Consider the following 15,063-nt stretch of genomic DNA (forward strand, 5'->3'; position numbering starts at 1 on the left):
TAGAATTGGGAGAGATGCCAGACCCAAGTCTATCTGGCCAAGCATGGTTTTTATGTGGAAAGTGAAAGGGAGCTCAACATGAGTTCCTTTTTTAAAAGCAGCTAATTTCCAAAAAACAGTATTTAATAACCAGAAAAAAACTGATCCTAAACTAATCCCTTGGATTTCAACAAACGGCATTTTCATGTTAGCTACTTATTTTTCTATTTTATGCACCTGTGGATATCCCAAGGCCTATAAAAGCACTTACAGTCATGGAAAGATAACGTAGAAAGAGGAGGGAAAATTGAAAATTGCTCACTGCTATTGCCAGGTTTGAAAACTTTGCTTACTCCAACAGCAGCACTATACACACCAAATGCAAGTCTTCTGGTCTGCACAACTACTCAAGTTCTGCTGCATCCAAGTTTCCACGCAGTTGTTAACCTTATGGCATATGCGACTACGTCTCCTCTCATCAACAGCTAAGAACACTTCAGCAAAAACACTGTGGAAGATTAGAAGAGCATGAGGAGGATTCTCCAGCTATAGGGAGCTCTGCTCTTTAATTTTGTATGGTCTGCCAAAGTGAGAATTGGCATGGTGAGAACATCCTATCTAGTAGTGCTCCTTGGTTGACTGCATTGTCCTTTGGGTGAACTCGGTTTCCAGGACAGGAGAAATGGCCCAAAAACTTTTTTTATATATAAAACTTTTATACTTTATCTGAGCACAGCTCAGATACACTCATGCCTCACCACTGCCCATCCACTTGGAAGGCACAAGATCTTTCCTGACCAAAACAAAGACTTCTTTTCTGTCTTACTAAGACAGGCTGACAATGCACATACAGGGGCATGATAGATGTTAAACAGTGACGGATGAAAAAACACACATGAGAAACTTCTTTCTTGTCATGGCCCAAGCTCATGTGAAGGAGAGGACTGATCACAGTGAGACCTTGCGCCAGGCTCTCAGCAAGGGTTAAGTCAAGTTCTTCCAAGTACTGACTCTGGGTGATGATCTGGCCCTTGAAAATAGGAAGGTCAGCCATACTCAATTTCCCAGCATAAGCTAAGGGCATGTGCTTACATCTATACCGTGGGATAGAGCCAGCTCAAACAGCAGCCCTGGGTACCCAGCCCATGAATTTTTCATCCAGAAACTGCTGGCTGTTTGTCCAAAGGGGCTCAAAAGTAGCTGTGCTTCAAACATCACCCAGTGGGCTAACTTACAGGATTCTGATAGCTTCCTGGGCCTGATAAATCTAGAGGGCATAAATGAGGGTCTGGCTTTGGTTCAGATGCAGAGCATGTGTAAGGTGTCCCTTGTCAGCAAGCTCCAAAGCTGAGGTTGAGGCAAATGCCAGGTAAGTCTTAGGCCTGCACCTCACTTTCAGTGTAGACATAGGCTGAACTATTTCACATCATCCTTTCTGGAAGCAATGGTCAATGAACAGCAAACATCACGTAATTCCAAACATGTATGTATACCGAGTGGTACAGGTAGGAAGGACAAGGGGCAGCTGAGATATTTATGCATCACACATGAGACCAACAGGATGTGCAGAGTTTACGAAACAGTGAAGAGTAGAAGGTGAGGATGACGTGACAGTGGGATTAAGTTTGAGGAGAATGTCACAGCATCATACCAAAGGAAAGATGAGTGAGCAGGCAACGGGGTTGTGTACTCGTGGAGACATCAATTTCCAAGTGCCAGATCAGACTTACAAACATGTGGCTGCCCCCAGGGTTTCCCACAGCACACAGAAGCAACTTTGGTTTGGGTGTGCAGAAAGAAAAAGCAACATGGGATGGAGGACAGGTGTGAGCACAGAGGTGACACTGGGACATGCACATTACATGATGAGAGATGAAAGCCATATGAAGTTCTTACCTCCCATAAATCCCAAGGTAAAGACTAAGCATGTCAAAGAGCAACAAAAATAAAACATGTTTAGACGTGATTATTTCAGTGAGCACAAACATCACAGATGCTGATAAGACTGAAGCAGACATACACATTCAACAGCACTTATCTCTCTATGCTTAAAAATATTTTTTAGTACCTGAATTTATATGCTCTCCCCAGTGCACTTTCGAATTTAAGTACCATGGCATTTGAGCAAGGGTTTTTTCTACGTCTGGTACAAAGGAAGACAGCCAACCAACCTCTATTTACCAGTTTCAGACCACATAGGCAGAAAAAGAAAATCCAGGAAAAAACAGATTTCAGAACAAGACTTCAACTGGTGTCTTTGGATGAATAGTGAAATACCTTAACCTCTTTGCCCACTCTATAGAAAATAAATTTGACTGCTTTGAAAACCAGGTCATTTTCACTAGGTTTTCTACTGTGCTTACCACCAGAAAAAGTATCTATTTCAGATTCTTTTTTTTTTTTATGACTTCTGAAGCTAACAATAAATACATTAGAATACCAAATATGCTATTGTTGAGCAGTTTTGAAAAACTCTAATATTTGTTGCTTTCTGGAAAGGTAGCAAATAATTTAATTTTAAGTCGAACTTGTATCCTATGCCAGTATACCAAAGTATTCAAATTATAACTGGTGATTCAGAAAAAAAAATACCCCAGTAAATAAAGTTTTAAAAAAGCTTATCCTGGCAAGCAACTTGTTCTGTCAGGCAAACAGACATGAAATGCCAATCTGCTAACTTAAAAGTTTCAGAAATTGGTAGCTTGCCATGTTGGTGTGTAACAAACTGTGATGAACACCAGTATTTTGCTGATACAGTATTTTAATTTAGAAGAATCAAATGCCTTATCAAATCAAATGTTTTATTTACCAAAGAAGACAGATATTGCTACAAAAATCTGTATTGTTCCAACCTACTTGACTTGATGGTACTGGAGAAATACTGTGAGCATCCCAATTATGTTTATAATCCATTTTAATGGCAACCACAGGCAAAAAAACATTTCATACATATGAAACAGAAAATCTTGGTAAAGACAACAGCCAAATTCAGGATGCACTTCAAAGCCTCCAGCCATTTAGACATAATATGAAGTGCAGTCCACCTGTCTCTGACAGTAGACAAGACCAGAGGGATGATCAGGGGGCTGAAGCACATCTCCTACAAAGACAGGCTGAAAGAGTTGGGGTTGTTCAATCTGGAGATAACACTCTGGGGAGACCTTAAAGCAGCCTTCCAGTATCTGAAAGGGGACTACAAGAAGGCTCAGGAGGGACTGCTTACAAGGGCACGTAGCAGTATGACATGGGGCAATGGTCTTAAACTAGAGCAGGGTAGATTTAGATTGAATATTAGGAAGAAGTTCTTCACTGTGAGGGTGGTGAAACACTGGAATAGATTGCTAAGAGAAGGGGTGGAGGCCCCATTCCCTGGAGACATTCAAGGCCTGGCTTGATGGGACTCTGAGCAACCTGCTCACTGCAGGAGGATTAGACTAGATGACCATTAAGCTCAAGGAATTCTTAACTATTAACAGAGACCCTGTTATACCCAGAAAAGGGCTTCACATCCCTTGATAGTCATCTCCAGCTTTATTCACCTTAGTAAATTAGATTATCACCGTGTTTATTAAAATCCCTTTGATAATTTTTAGCAAGAGTGCAGAACTGAGGCTGTATTCCCATCCACAGAGTAACAATTTAAATCCATATAGCATACAGAGGATGATAATCTAGGGAAAAAAATACTTTAAGATGAGCAAGTTGTCAATCAATAGATCACCAGAGCAATACATCCCACAGACAACTAACTAGGGCCAGACTGTGGACAGGCCATTGTTTATTAAGTCACCTGATTCTCACTGGACTTACACACACATCCAGCAGAGAAGACCAAGTCTACGCTATCACCCACATGGGCACAGGTCACACTACCCTTGGCAACAAGTCAGTTTTGAAGGGACAAGGAATGGCGATATGAACCAACCTGGGAGGCAGGTGTGGGGGTCTTCCCCACAGTGGCATCTGGTTTAATGGGATCAAAATCCAGATCCAACAGGCTGGCTCCCTCCTGGAAGGGCCCAGGGGCATCAAACTTGGCAGCAGTGAGGAAGAAAAGCAGTACGAGCATTAGACACATGCACACATGAGCACAGTACTGGAAGGGTACATGATATCCAGGAACTAAGGCTGCAAGAGCAGAAGATGTAGCAGCAATGAAAGCACCTGATGTGACTCCTGACTGCTTGGTGCCTATAATCACTGGCAGTTCATTTGGGTGCCACTGTAAGCCAAACCTGAGCCTTTTCTACAGGACTCATTTATCTTCCCACCTGGTCAAATGAGCTGACATGGTGTGACCCACTGTGGTCAAAATGATCAGTGCCACTGATGACTCAGAAGGGCTTCTCTTCTATTTATAGCTGTTCTCCATAGCTCATCCAGCTGCCTTTGTACTGAAGGCCCAAGACAGATCTCCCTCAGGCACATACAGAAGAGCTGCCATCCATACAACTTATATAAGGAACAACAGACCAGGCAGAACACACTCAAGTTGCTGACGGGCAAGTCTGAGACCTGAGAGCTAACTCCCAAAGCTCCTAATTCCCTCTTTGCCTACTGACAGAAACACAGAATATGGCAGCTCACCCTAGCTAAGAGATTTTAAATCACTCCCCAATCCAAAAATGTTTTCAATGGTTCCCATTTCCAGACATCCCAGAAAAATGCACACATAAGTCTTCTAACAAAGCATAAATTTGAGAGGCCTTGTTACTCTTTTCAAAGGAGAATAACCCCCTTTGATTAATCCTCTCACTAAAGACAATGATGACACATTCACCAATTACCATAAATAAAAAGGTCACTACAAAGGACATGAGCCATTAACATTCAAAATTGATTTGTTTGTGGTTTAGATTTAACCTAACCACTACCAGACACTCCTTTCTACTGAACTCCAGAGGAAGATGCTCTCTCCAGGAAGTCCAGGAAAAATTGCCCGTTTCTACTGACCTCCCCAGCTCACTAGCCCCACTGTTTCCAGCTACTTTCCAACAACAAACAGAGCACAGCAGGTTGGTCTCCACAGTTACACCATAGCCCCAGAACAGAAAAAACTCCTGGGAAGTAGCAAGAGACACTATTTAAGAGAAAGTCCTCTGAATAAAACCCACACCACCATCATTTTCACCCCCTCTTGTTTTCCTCTTACTCCAGTTCTGTAGGAGGATTTTGTCTCTCTTGTGACCCTTTCTTTTTGAGATCCAAAGGAATGAGAACAAGCAGTCAAGCTCTCCCATCCCACAGTAACAAACCCTGACCAGTGTGCAAAAAATAGCTGGCATGTCAGCTCACCCAGACTACACATCAAAGAGGCTCCAACCCATCTTTAGTTTTGTTTTGTAGTGAGACATCAAGGCTCCGGTTGTGGAATAATCTTACCTGCCATTCAAGACTTACATGCAAGGGCTAGCACCTTTTGCCTTTACCCAGATCCCCCACAAGACTGCTCACTGGAGCCAAGACATCTGATAGAATTGTCCCTGGGCAACACTAGTGATTGTTGAGTGCCTTCAGTGAAGATTGTTCTGGCAGCCAGAGTTCTCTCTCAGAACTCCTGTCTGATTGAAAGTCACAGCAGATCCCATCCTGGGCCAGAGCACTGATTAGGGGCAGAGAAGTACATCTGACCATGGGGCTGGTGTTCACATGGAAAAGCATGATACAAACCATGGGGCAGACACAGCTGTCCATTATGATACAGGAGAAGGAAGCATGAGAAATGAGCAAGTTGCTCAGCTGCCTCTGGTCACCACCTTCCAATACTGTGCTCAAATCATCTCTCTGTTATGAAAGCTTTATCTACTGCAATGCATAATCTGGCATGGACTTTCTTCCCTCCCCACTCCACTTCTGCTCCTCAGTAGCTGTGTGGGAGATGGCAAACCAGAGGCAATGGAGCAGCGTGATGCAAGGAGAAGTTATAGAATGACGCATAGATAAGCTCTAACACAGACATTATTTATGCTTTAACAAGCATTTAGGGGAAAAAAGACTATGTATACACCTATATATTTTTTTTTTTTAAGTATCTCATGACTCAGCCAGAAATCTGGTCAGGCTGCTAAATACAGAAGGACTGACATTCTCCTAGATCCAATCCCGAATTCTCAATCTGGGCATCCTCTCCTGCAGTGACATAAAACCAAAGGAGAGTGAAGAGGAAAACATATAATTAAAAAATGTTTTTCCTTATTCAGGGCTTCAAAAGGTGCCACATGAGTACAAAGACATATTCTGCTGAGAACTGCCAGAGTAACACAGAAAGGCAGAGAAAGCAGAAAATTGCCTTTTCCCAGAACTGGCACAGATGCCAGGGTCAGCACTTGGGGATGTACAAGAGCAGAAAATGTGTGTTTTGTCCACCCCCAGGATCAGCTGGTCTGGAGAGAGCATATCATGGGATTTGGGGGAAGCCATAATCCATGTGCACTGCTGCTGAACAAATGCAGTAATTACTTATTGGCATCTTCATCAGTTGCATTTCTCGTGTTTCTTCTATGAGTGGAAAGTCTCAAAGAGTAACACGTTAGTCAAAGCTGCCTTCTAGCCACCCTCCCCTCTAAAACTAAGCCTCCTATCCAACTCTTTGTCTTCTAAGGTCCAATGCTGAGCTTGCCCTCCTCCTTCACCTGACCAGGTTTCATGGCTTGACACTTCCAAAGAGAAGAAAGGTCAAAAGGAAAAGTTCAGAGGCAGAAAAATATAAGGCAGGGCATAGCAGCTAACCTGCGAAGGGGTTGTCACACTTATCTCGGGGACAAAATTGTCATCAAACAGACTGATGATGTTCTCTTGCTTGATCTCCTTGGAGGGGGTGACTTTTGGAGGCGGAGGCACCGGAGGCCCTTTCCTCAACTGCATGCAAGTGAGCACACGGCCACAGCACAGACGGCGACACCCAAAAAAACCAGAGACAGGATCCAGGTTAGCCACAAAAACTGAAGGTGAGGGAAATCACAACCACAGGCACGGAGCAGGGTCTAATCAACTCCATCTGAAGAGAGAGCGAGGGAGGGTTAAAGGGCTGAACTGACACAAAATTAAAAAACAACCACACGCCTCAAGAGAAGGTTTGGCATCATTAGTTACACTTCAGCCGTGGGCAGTTCCCCTCTGCAGAGGAGAAGCGTAACACAATTAATATGCATTCACTGGACATGCATACATAATTAAAGCATGTGCAACCTTCAAAAGAACTGTTGGGAAAGGAGCAGATCAATTACTGGGAACATGATTCAATAGACCAGGCCAGCACTGCCTCCGTTTGCTGTACTTACCGTACCTAAGGGAATGGAGAGGTCAAAGACTCAGTTTGTCCTATTATTGGTGGATGACCACAAGGACAGACTCTGATCTGCCCAGTATTGGTTCCCTGGTGTAAGAAAAGTCTGAAGGAGCTCTTGATGACATCTTACCACTTCTCAGCTTTAGGCAAGAATGATTCAAACTCCTGAGAAGCCATGACTGCTGTGTACCCAACTCTGCTCTCAGTTTCACCAATGAGTATTGACACTAATGAAATCATGTTTCCCAAACAGAGATCCACCAGAACACATAACAAAGTCTAAGCCCGTAACTTCAACCCATCCTAATACCCACCAGCATGCTAAATGACTCAAACCATTGCAGCACCCACAGACCTGTGGGAAGATGTGGTAGACCCTCCCTAGACAAACCTATCCACATCCTTTCACATTTTCCTGCACCCAAGACTCAATGGCCTGTTCTAGATAAACTCAAAATTTGAGGAGCTGCTGCTGTGTTGGAACAAAACAGCCATAAACATTCCCAGCACCACAGCAATGCTCAGCAATGACAATGCTTTCCATTTACACTGATACAGGTACACAGGTACTTGATCTTCTCATGGTACCTAGGATCCCAATGCATTAAGACTCAGTGACCTGACAACAGGTACCCACTGTGTATCAGTGTCAGGCCCAAATCTGAAACACAGCAATCCCTGACTCCTAGTCCTGTGTTCACACTCCTTCAGCATATAACAGCTCTACAAGTATTCATTAGGATTGCTAAGGGCTTCTACTGGGTTACCTTACTTTAGAGAGTGTGAGTATGCAAACACACTTTTCCCACTGAATAGCTGACTAGAAGAAATAATGAAATAGTGTGTTCACTTCCAGCTTTTCGCTATTTGCAGAAGGTGCTGTGTCCATATTGCCCTAGAACACTCCCTTTCTCAAAATTCTCTGCTTGCCAGTTACAACAAGGTACCAGAAATTTCAGGGAAAAGCCATTGTCTAAATAGAACCACCACCTGCAGAAATGGGAGGCTCCAATTATAACTCCAAATTAAATAACATCCTGACTCTTCTGCTATTTATTTCTCTAAAGTCACTAGTCTCCTTCCTTCCAACACATTAGTGTCTTGGAGACCACCACTTATCCAGTATCCAGCATTACCCCCAAGAGAGGTCTAAAACCACATTTCAAAGACAACAGGATGGCATATTGGTGCTGGGTTATATCTGGAAATTCATCAGACGTGGACAACTTTGCCACCTGGAGTAAAATGAATCCTCTAAAATTTTCCTGCTGACTTGGATCCCACAATCCCAGAAAGCTTTACCTATCTAAATTAAAAATAGTTGTACTGATTCCAAAAGTGTAATTACAGTGTTTCAGTGGTGTAACTGAGAGCCAAAGTCTGACCTTTGAAATTTCAGAGACCCCTGAAGTCCTGTGTTATCATCAAATTGCTCAGTGTGGAGAGATGATAGCAGTTGCTTTTCCAAAAGACAGAAATCAGCTGTTTTCAAGAATTAAAGGACAGTAAAAGATTTTTGTTGGTTTTTTTTTTTTTTTTGGGTTTTTTTTTGGCATAGGGAATAGTTCAAAATTCAGTTAGTATTTATTTGGTGTCTCCTGTTTTGCTGTCTTTCTACAGCCATTGCTTATGGTTTGCATTAGTATTTCAGACAGAAAGAGGCCAGTAAATCAAGGTCGCTTTCTGCTCCATCCTTCCCAAAGGATGAGGCCCCTAGAACAAATCACCTAGCCCACAGTTCAAAAGTAAATCCCACCTGTGAAGATGACATTAATAAGGTGAGCACCATTGAGAGAGCAGATACTTGAGTTCTCCTGCTGGATGGATAGCTGACACACACTCAGTCCCTAGACTTTATCCACTCAGATGCCAGGCTTGGCTCCAAAAATGAACCCCCTGAGCTTGTCTTCCCTCCCTCTGGAGACAGCTCTGTCCCTTAGCACTTCTTCACTGCAGTGAGGCCCAGGAGCCACAAACTAAATATACACTGGGAAAGATCTGCCAGGCGGTGGCAGCATCAGCTGAAAATACTGTTCTGTCCTTGCCTGTGGCCCATCTGAGGTTCCAGCCAGGGCTTCACTGGGATATTCTGCTTGCTCGACAAGGGGTGCCTCCAGCCCCATTCCTGTGGGCAGGAAGGCAGCAAGTGAATGAGAAAGCACTTGCAGGCTGGCAAAAACAAGGCTTCTGCGTGCTATTTAAAGGAAAGGGAAGAAGCCAAATTCAGTAAGACAAGGCCACAGGCAGGGTGAGTGAAGTGTGCACTGAACAGCTCAATAAATCTGCATGATTTCTTGTTCCAATCAACTTATGCCAATTTCTGAAAAAAACAGGAAGGAAATTATGGATGCACTATCCTCTCTCCCCTATACACACACTCCAAGGTCCTACCCAGGGCAGCAGCAAAGCAGCTCTAGGATGTGCAATGCTGAGCAGTGCAGAGATCCTAGAGAAGACCTGAAAAGACACTGCTAGGCATCCATACACCTCACAGGACTGGAAAAGACCCTTTTGCCAATGTACAAATATCCCCTTTTTGTCCCTAGAAAAAAACTGTGAGAGGCTATCTGGAAACAGGAGACAGCCTACACCACAGGACACATATGACAACAGCAAGGAAGTTCTGTGTTGTGCCCATCTCTTTTCAGAAACAATAGGTTTTCTCTTACCAGTTTGGCCAGAACCCCTCTCAGCTTTAATTCTTCCTGCAAGGCTCCTCCCTGGTATCCCACTTACTGAAACGCAAGGATTGGCACCAAACATAACTTTGGCCTAGTTACTACTTCACCCTACAAAGCTTTTCCCCTACTCAGAAACAGAAGAATGGGAAGAGGACATAAATGTTTGATTTTCCTTTAATCCCAAATAGCAGGAGCTGCATCTGCTGTTATAAACATGCCTCTTGGTATCTCCTGTGTAAGGAAAGGATTAACAAAGGCCACATGGAAAATATCAGACTCCATATAACAGATCTCTTCCTAGTATCTTTATAGAATAAGAGCAGAATGCCTTTATTTTAACATAATGGTTTATTTTGGGATTAGCATAAAATATTGTGCAAAGCAGAGATGTTCTCCTATCAACATTAGACTTTTCTTTGAACCTTCCTTAGTTATTGAAGTTCTTGAAAAGAACCTGGGCCATTAAATTGTGCAGGTTAATTCAAATGTGAAGACCAATTTTCCTCGCCTAGCTACAACTCCATCCTTCCTGGATTGTCTTGGGCATCTTCCTGAAGAGCAAAATCTTGGCCTTCCTTCTACAGAGGCATTTAGAGACATCTTAGCTCTTGCCTATATGATACAGAGATGACCAATGAGCAACTTGCATTCTCAGGAACCAGTAAAGGAGAACCATCATTATCATATTCTCTGTGATCAATACATGGAAGAGGTCCAGAAAAGCAACCGATGGATGGTTTTGACTCACAGACCTTGTGCAGTCATACTGCAGAGACATGATCAATGTCATGAGGACACTACCTGTGATGGTGACTTTGGGATGCTTGCCCCAGGTGCTTCCAAAGTAGATGGTTCCACCTCATGGTTGACAGTCTTGGCATCAGGGCTGGTGATGGCTGATCCATCTGGTGGAGGCGAGGGGCTTTTATTTGCTTTCACTGCAGTGCTGTCACTGAAGGATGTGGAGAGAGAAAGGGGGAGAGAGGGAAAGAGAGAGAAGTCTGAGCCAGGCCTGGAAGGAGTTGTGTTAACCAGCATGTATAAGTGGCCTCCATTATCTCTTCAGCACTCAGACACACAATTGACATTTGAAGACCCCACAAGTGTCTGAGAAGCAACTTTGATGATTCATTTGCAGTCCAACACTGCAGCAGCATTACTGTGCAGCAGGCTACTCTCTAAATTCCTACTGCATGGATATACTTTGCCCCAGATACAGAAAACCAAAAAAACAACCAGGCACCCTTAATTCTGCTAGATTCTAATGCAAGTACCTGATATTGAGTCATAATTTTTTAGTACTAGGGGAGCAGATGGGGGAAGGAGTTTTGTCCAACTCGTGCAGTTCCAAAATCTACATATAAGAATTTTTCTGTGTGGTGGTGTAATGACACCTGCATGGGGTATGACTAATAGATTTACAACACAGGAAGTAAAGTTGTAATAGCAGAATATAATTTTCCGCTGTGTGGTATAAACTGGCTAAGCTGGAAGAAGAGCAATGTAGCCAGAGGTTTCACAGATCATTCCACACAGAAAAAAACCACCAAAAAAACAAGTGAGATTCTGCCTCCCAATGATTTCTCTACTATGGAAAGTTTCCCCAGGCTTATTTTCAACTATGAACTCCTTCTGCCTTTGCCTTTCCCTCCTTGGTCCTTATTCTAGGACTGTTTCTGACACACAGTCAAGAGAAATTCTTCACGGAATTCAGATATAAGGGGCATATGCCAGTGGCATTTGTTGGTTCTTAATCTATTGGACAGAGTCGGACAGATTTCTTACAGGAATGGGAGGAGGCACAAGCCTGTGCCTATAGGCATGCCCAGGTCTGTGCTTCAAAGTACAGAATCATGAGAGATTTAGTAAAAAGTTGGTTACCAGAGGATTTCGACAGGAATAAAGGCAAAACTGTTATCCCAGCCTAAATCTCAGGAACAGCTGAAGCATCTTCACTGAAATTCAGCTCTCAAAAAGCAGCTCATCAATTTATCTTGAGTCACACAGAAGCACAGACACTTGGTAGGGCATATTTTATCTGAAGTGGTTACAGTTTAGCAAAACTATACACAGCTGAAAACAGAATATTACAAAAGGGCTGTGCAACCTCACTAACAGAGTGATATTTGCCTCCACTTAAAAAGTTGCAGTTCTTGCAAAGCTAAAAGCCTTGGGAGAAGATTGAAAGGACTAAATCCTTTCTACTGACTACAATTTGAGACGGTAAATCCTGGCATAGATCAATGTGGGCCTCATTCTGCAGGAACATCAATTATTTCCTTGGTCTGTCCCAAGAGAGCCCAGAGCTTCAAACATGTACAACCACTTGTCATTTGGCCAACATGCATGATGGCCTCGTTCCTCAACACTCACAAGTAGAGTGACAGCAAGAGGAGGAAGGGACAGCAAGGCATTTCAGTGAACCTCCTCTTCCAAGCAAGCATCTTTTCCCTGCTCAGCATTCCAGCTTTCAAGCTCCCCATCCCATCCCCTCTGCATTCAATTTTGCCCTCACCCATTAACCCACCTTTCTCTCCATATCCACACCCCACACACATTTCCCCACAAAGCACTTGTTCTCAGGTCTGCATGCAGATCAGATGTTTCTGATGACACTGATGCCAGCAGCACATCAACACAATGCAACAAACCCAACGGTGTTCTCTGCCAGCAGCTCTCAACCAGGGGTACACACACCAAGGGAAAAAGGGGGAAAGGAATGGGAAAAAGGGAAGAGAAAGGATTAAGGAACATGTATGCAAGTCCCTGCAGCTCTTCAGTTTGCCTGGATATGTCTACAGTGTCCTTCCTCAGAGGTACCCAGGAATCACTTCACAACAGTGGGTTGTGTGAAGGATCCTGAAAAAAATGACAAGGTTATGCTGCAGATTAAAAGCAGTAATGGTTGGATGCTGAAGGTAAGGAAGTCCTGCTGTAAATGGGAGTCATCAAGGAATAGCAGGAAATGACAGAAAACATCCTCTGATGCAGAGTTGGAGTAAAAAAATGTGTTGCCTTCCCTAGAGTTGAAAACCCTTTGGAGAATATGGGGCACACGCAGTGATCTGCAGCAAGACTGCCAGGCTCCTCCTGTACCCAGACTGTACTGGGAATATTGTGTGTCTGATAGCTACTGGCTATCGGCTGGCCTGCTAACACAAAGGTAGGCTTTTCCTTCTAGGGACCTGAAAAGGCCATTCCTCCCAGGGACAAGAAGTTCAGGCTTATTTTCCAAAGGCCATGGAACAGCTTTTGAGTGCCCTACTCCTAGTTCCTGGCAGGGACTTATTTTGGAGATACGCTGGTAAAAGGCTCCCCCACATAAGAGGCAGCCCAGCTTCTTCCTCTCATCCTACAAGGACTGAGAGGGCCCCGCACTAAAGCCTTCATTAAGTCACTACTATTTACAGCTTGTTTGATGTGTTGGCTGATCCTCCCAGGAAAATGCCAGTGCTAATTTTGTCTGAGCCTTTTCCAGCCCCCTGAGCAGCACCTTCATTCCTGCACTTGTTTTGCACGCGTTTTAGCAAGTGCAACCAGCGTCAAAGCAAGCTTGTCACCAGGATCCTCTGTCCTTCACAGGTCCCCAGAGAGCACACACTGCCCACACAGAGCAAAGTTCTGTCTCCAAACTGTCTATCCGCACTAGGAAACGCAGAGGAGGAAAAGCAAGAGTGTGGGGACTGTCCTCGCTGACCAAATGTGACTATGGCAGCAAAAGTCAACACAACAAGGTCATTGCTCTCTCTTTTTCCTTCCCATGAGCAACTGGGAAGTGATGCAAAATCCAGGAATATATCAGGCAGGGAAGGAAAAGGGGTGTCAACTTTCATCTGCAAATACAGAGCTGGGAATGGGGTCTCATGCAGTTACTGCCAAAATTCTGCAGCCTCTTTTAGTGCTGGTGAGCTCGCAGACACCTCAGTGGGGCTGCCTCATCTGTTCTGGAAGTGCAGAGTAACATCTGCAAATCGGGTTTCCATGTGCTTGTTACAATCTCACCTTAGAGAACGAAACTTAACTTTCAAATATATGGTAAAAACAGATCAGTTGCCTCCTGCCAAGTTCTCAAGTAAAAAAAGAAAAAAAAAAAAGGTTGATATCTAAGCTAAGGTTTAGAGAAGGCCTTTTAGCTGAAAGCAATTTATTTTTTAGCACCAAAGCAGGCTAGAGAATTATTTTTAAAAAGAAGGGGGGGAAAAAAGAAAAAGGAGGGAAAAACACCTACATACCCAAACATACACTGACACAAATCTACATTCTTGCTGCAGATCAAAGAGTGAACAAGTTCCACACCTTCCTTCCCTGCACCAGGGGTTGCACATTTCTCTGTGACTCCAGCAACTGCTCTGATAACAGAAACCCCAGGCATAGCCCATGTCAGACACCTTACCTGCTGGCAGGATGTTTTGGCTAGAGCTCATCAACTTCAGGTCTACTAGCTCTCCCTCTGCTGTAGCATCCATCTGTTCTCAGGGACTAGACCTCCTGCCTGGTGCAGGTACAATACTGGCCCAACCAAGGAACAGAGAGATATCCAGAGAAGTACACCTGTGAATCCTCCCTTTCCTACAGTAGGAAGCCTTAAAACAGTAACAACACAAAACATTCCTTCCCTACTTTTAATCTGAGGATACAAAATCAAGATCTGCCCAACAACTTCCTTGTGAAATTACTATTCCCCACCCTCCAACCTCCCATTCTACAAAAGACGCATAGCAGAGACAAACAGAAGGTTTGTGTGGCTTGCCCTGGCCAGTGGGAAGACAGGATCAGAAAAACAAGGATCCAGATCCACCAGCACTCATTTTGGACATCATCTTGCTTGAGGATTTATTCTGGTTTGGTTTTTCCTTCCTATAAGGACCCAATGGAGGGAGCACCAACACAGAGGATAAGAAAAACAAAAAGTAGAGGAAGTTTCCATGCCATTATGCAGCAACTCCCATTTTGCCCCAGGGCATGCTCTTGACAGAGTCTTTGGCCTGGACTATGGTAACTCCAGGCATTGTAGCAATCCATGTTATCCCATGCCATCACTGCCTTGAAAGGCAAGATGCTGGCATTATTCTTTATACAAGACAACAGGCTTCCTTCTCCTTCATCCCTGCACAA

General features: G+C 43.8%; 1 protein-coding gene across 13 annotated transcripts in view; it reads right to left on the reverse strand.

Moving 5' to 3' along the window:
* Positions 1–15,063, reverse strand: part of BIN1 (bridging integrator 1) — a 99,422-nt gene that overhangs the window by 12,724 nt on the left and 71,635 nt on the right. For 7 of the 13 annotated variants that reach the window (XM_030454301.1, XM_030454304.1, XM_030454302.1 and 4 more), the window contains one exon: positions 10,750–10,900. In XM_030454301.1, the coding sequence (XP_030310161.1) occupies positions 10,750–10,900 (151 nt within the window). Of the gene's footprint in view, positions 1–1,875; positions 1,900–3,904; positions 4,013–6,708; positions 6,838–10,749; positions 10,901–15,063 lie in introns of all 13 variants that reach the window. The other 6 variants (XM_030454293.1, XM_030454295.1, XM_030454292.1 and 3 more) reach the window with 3 other exon arrangements.

The sequence above is a fragment of the Calypte anna genome, chromosome 7 (assembly GCF_003957555.1).
Source record: "Calypte anna isolate BGI_N300 chromosome 7, bCalAnn1_v1.p, whole genome shotgun sequence".
In the NCBI taxonomy this organism is placed as follows: domain Eukaryota; kingdom Metazoa; phylum Chordata; class Aves; order Apodiformes; family Trochilidae; genus Calypte; species Calypte anna.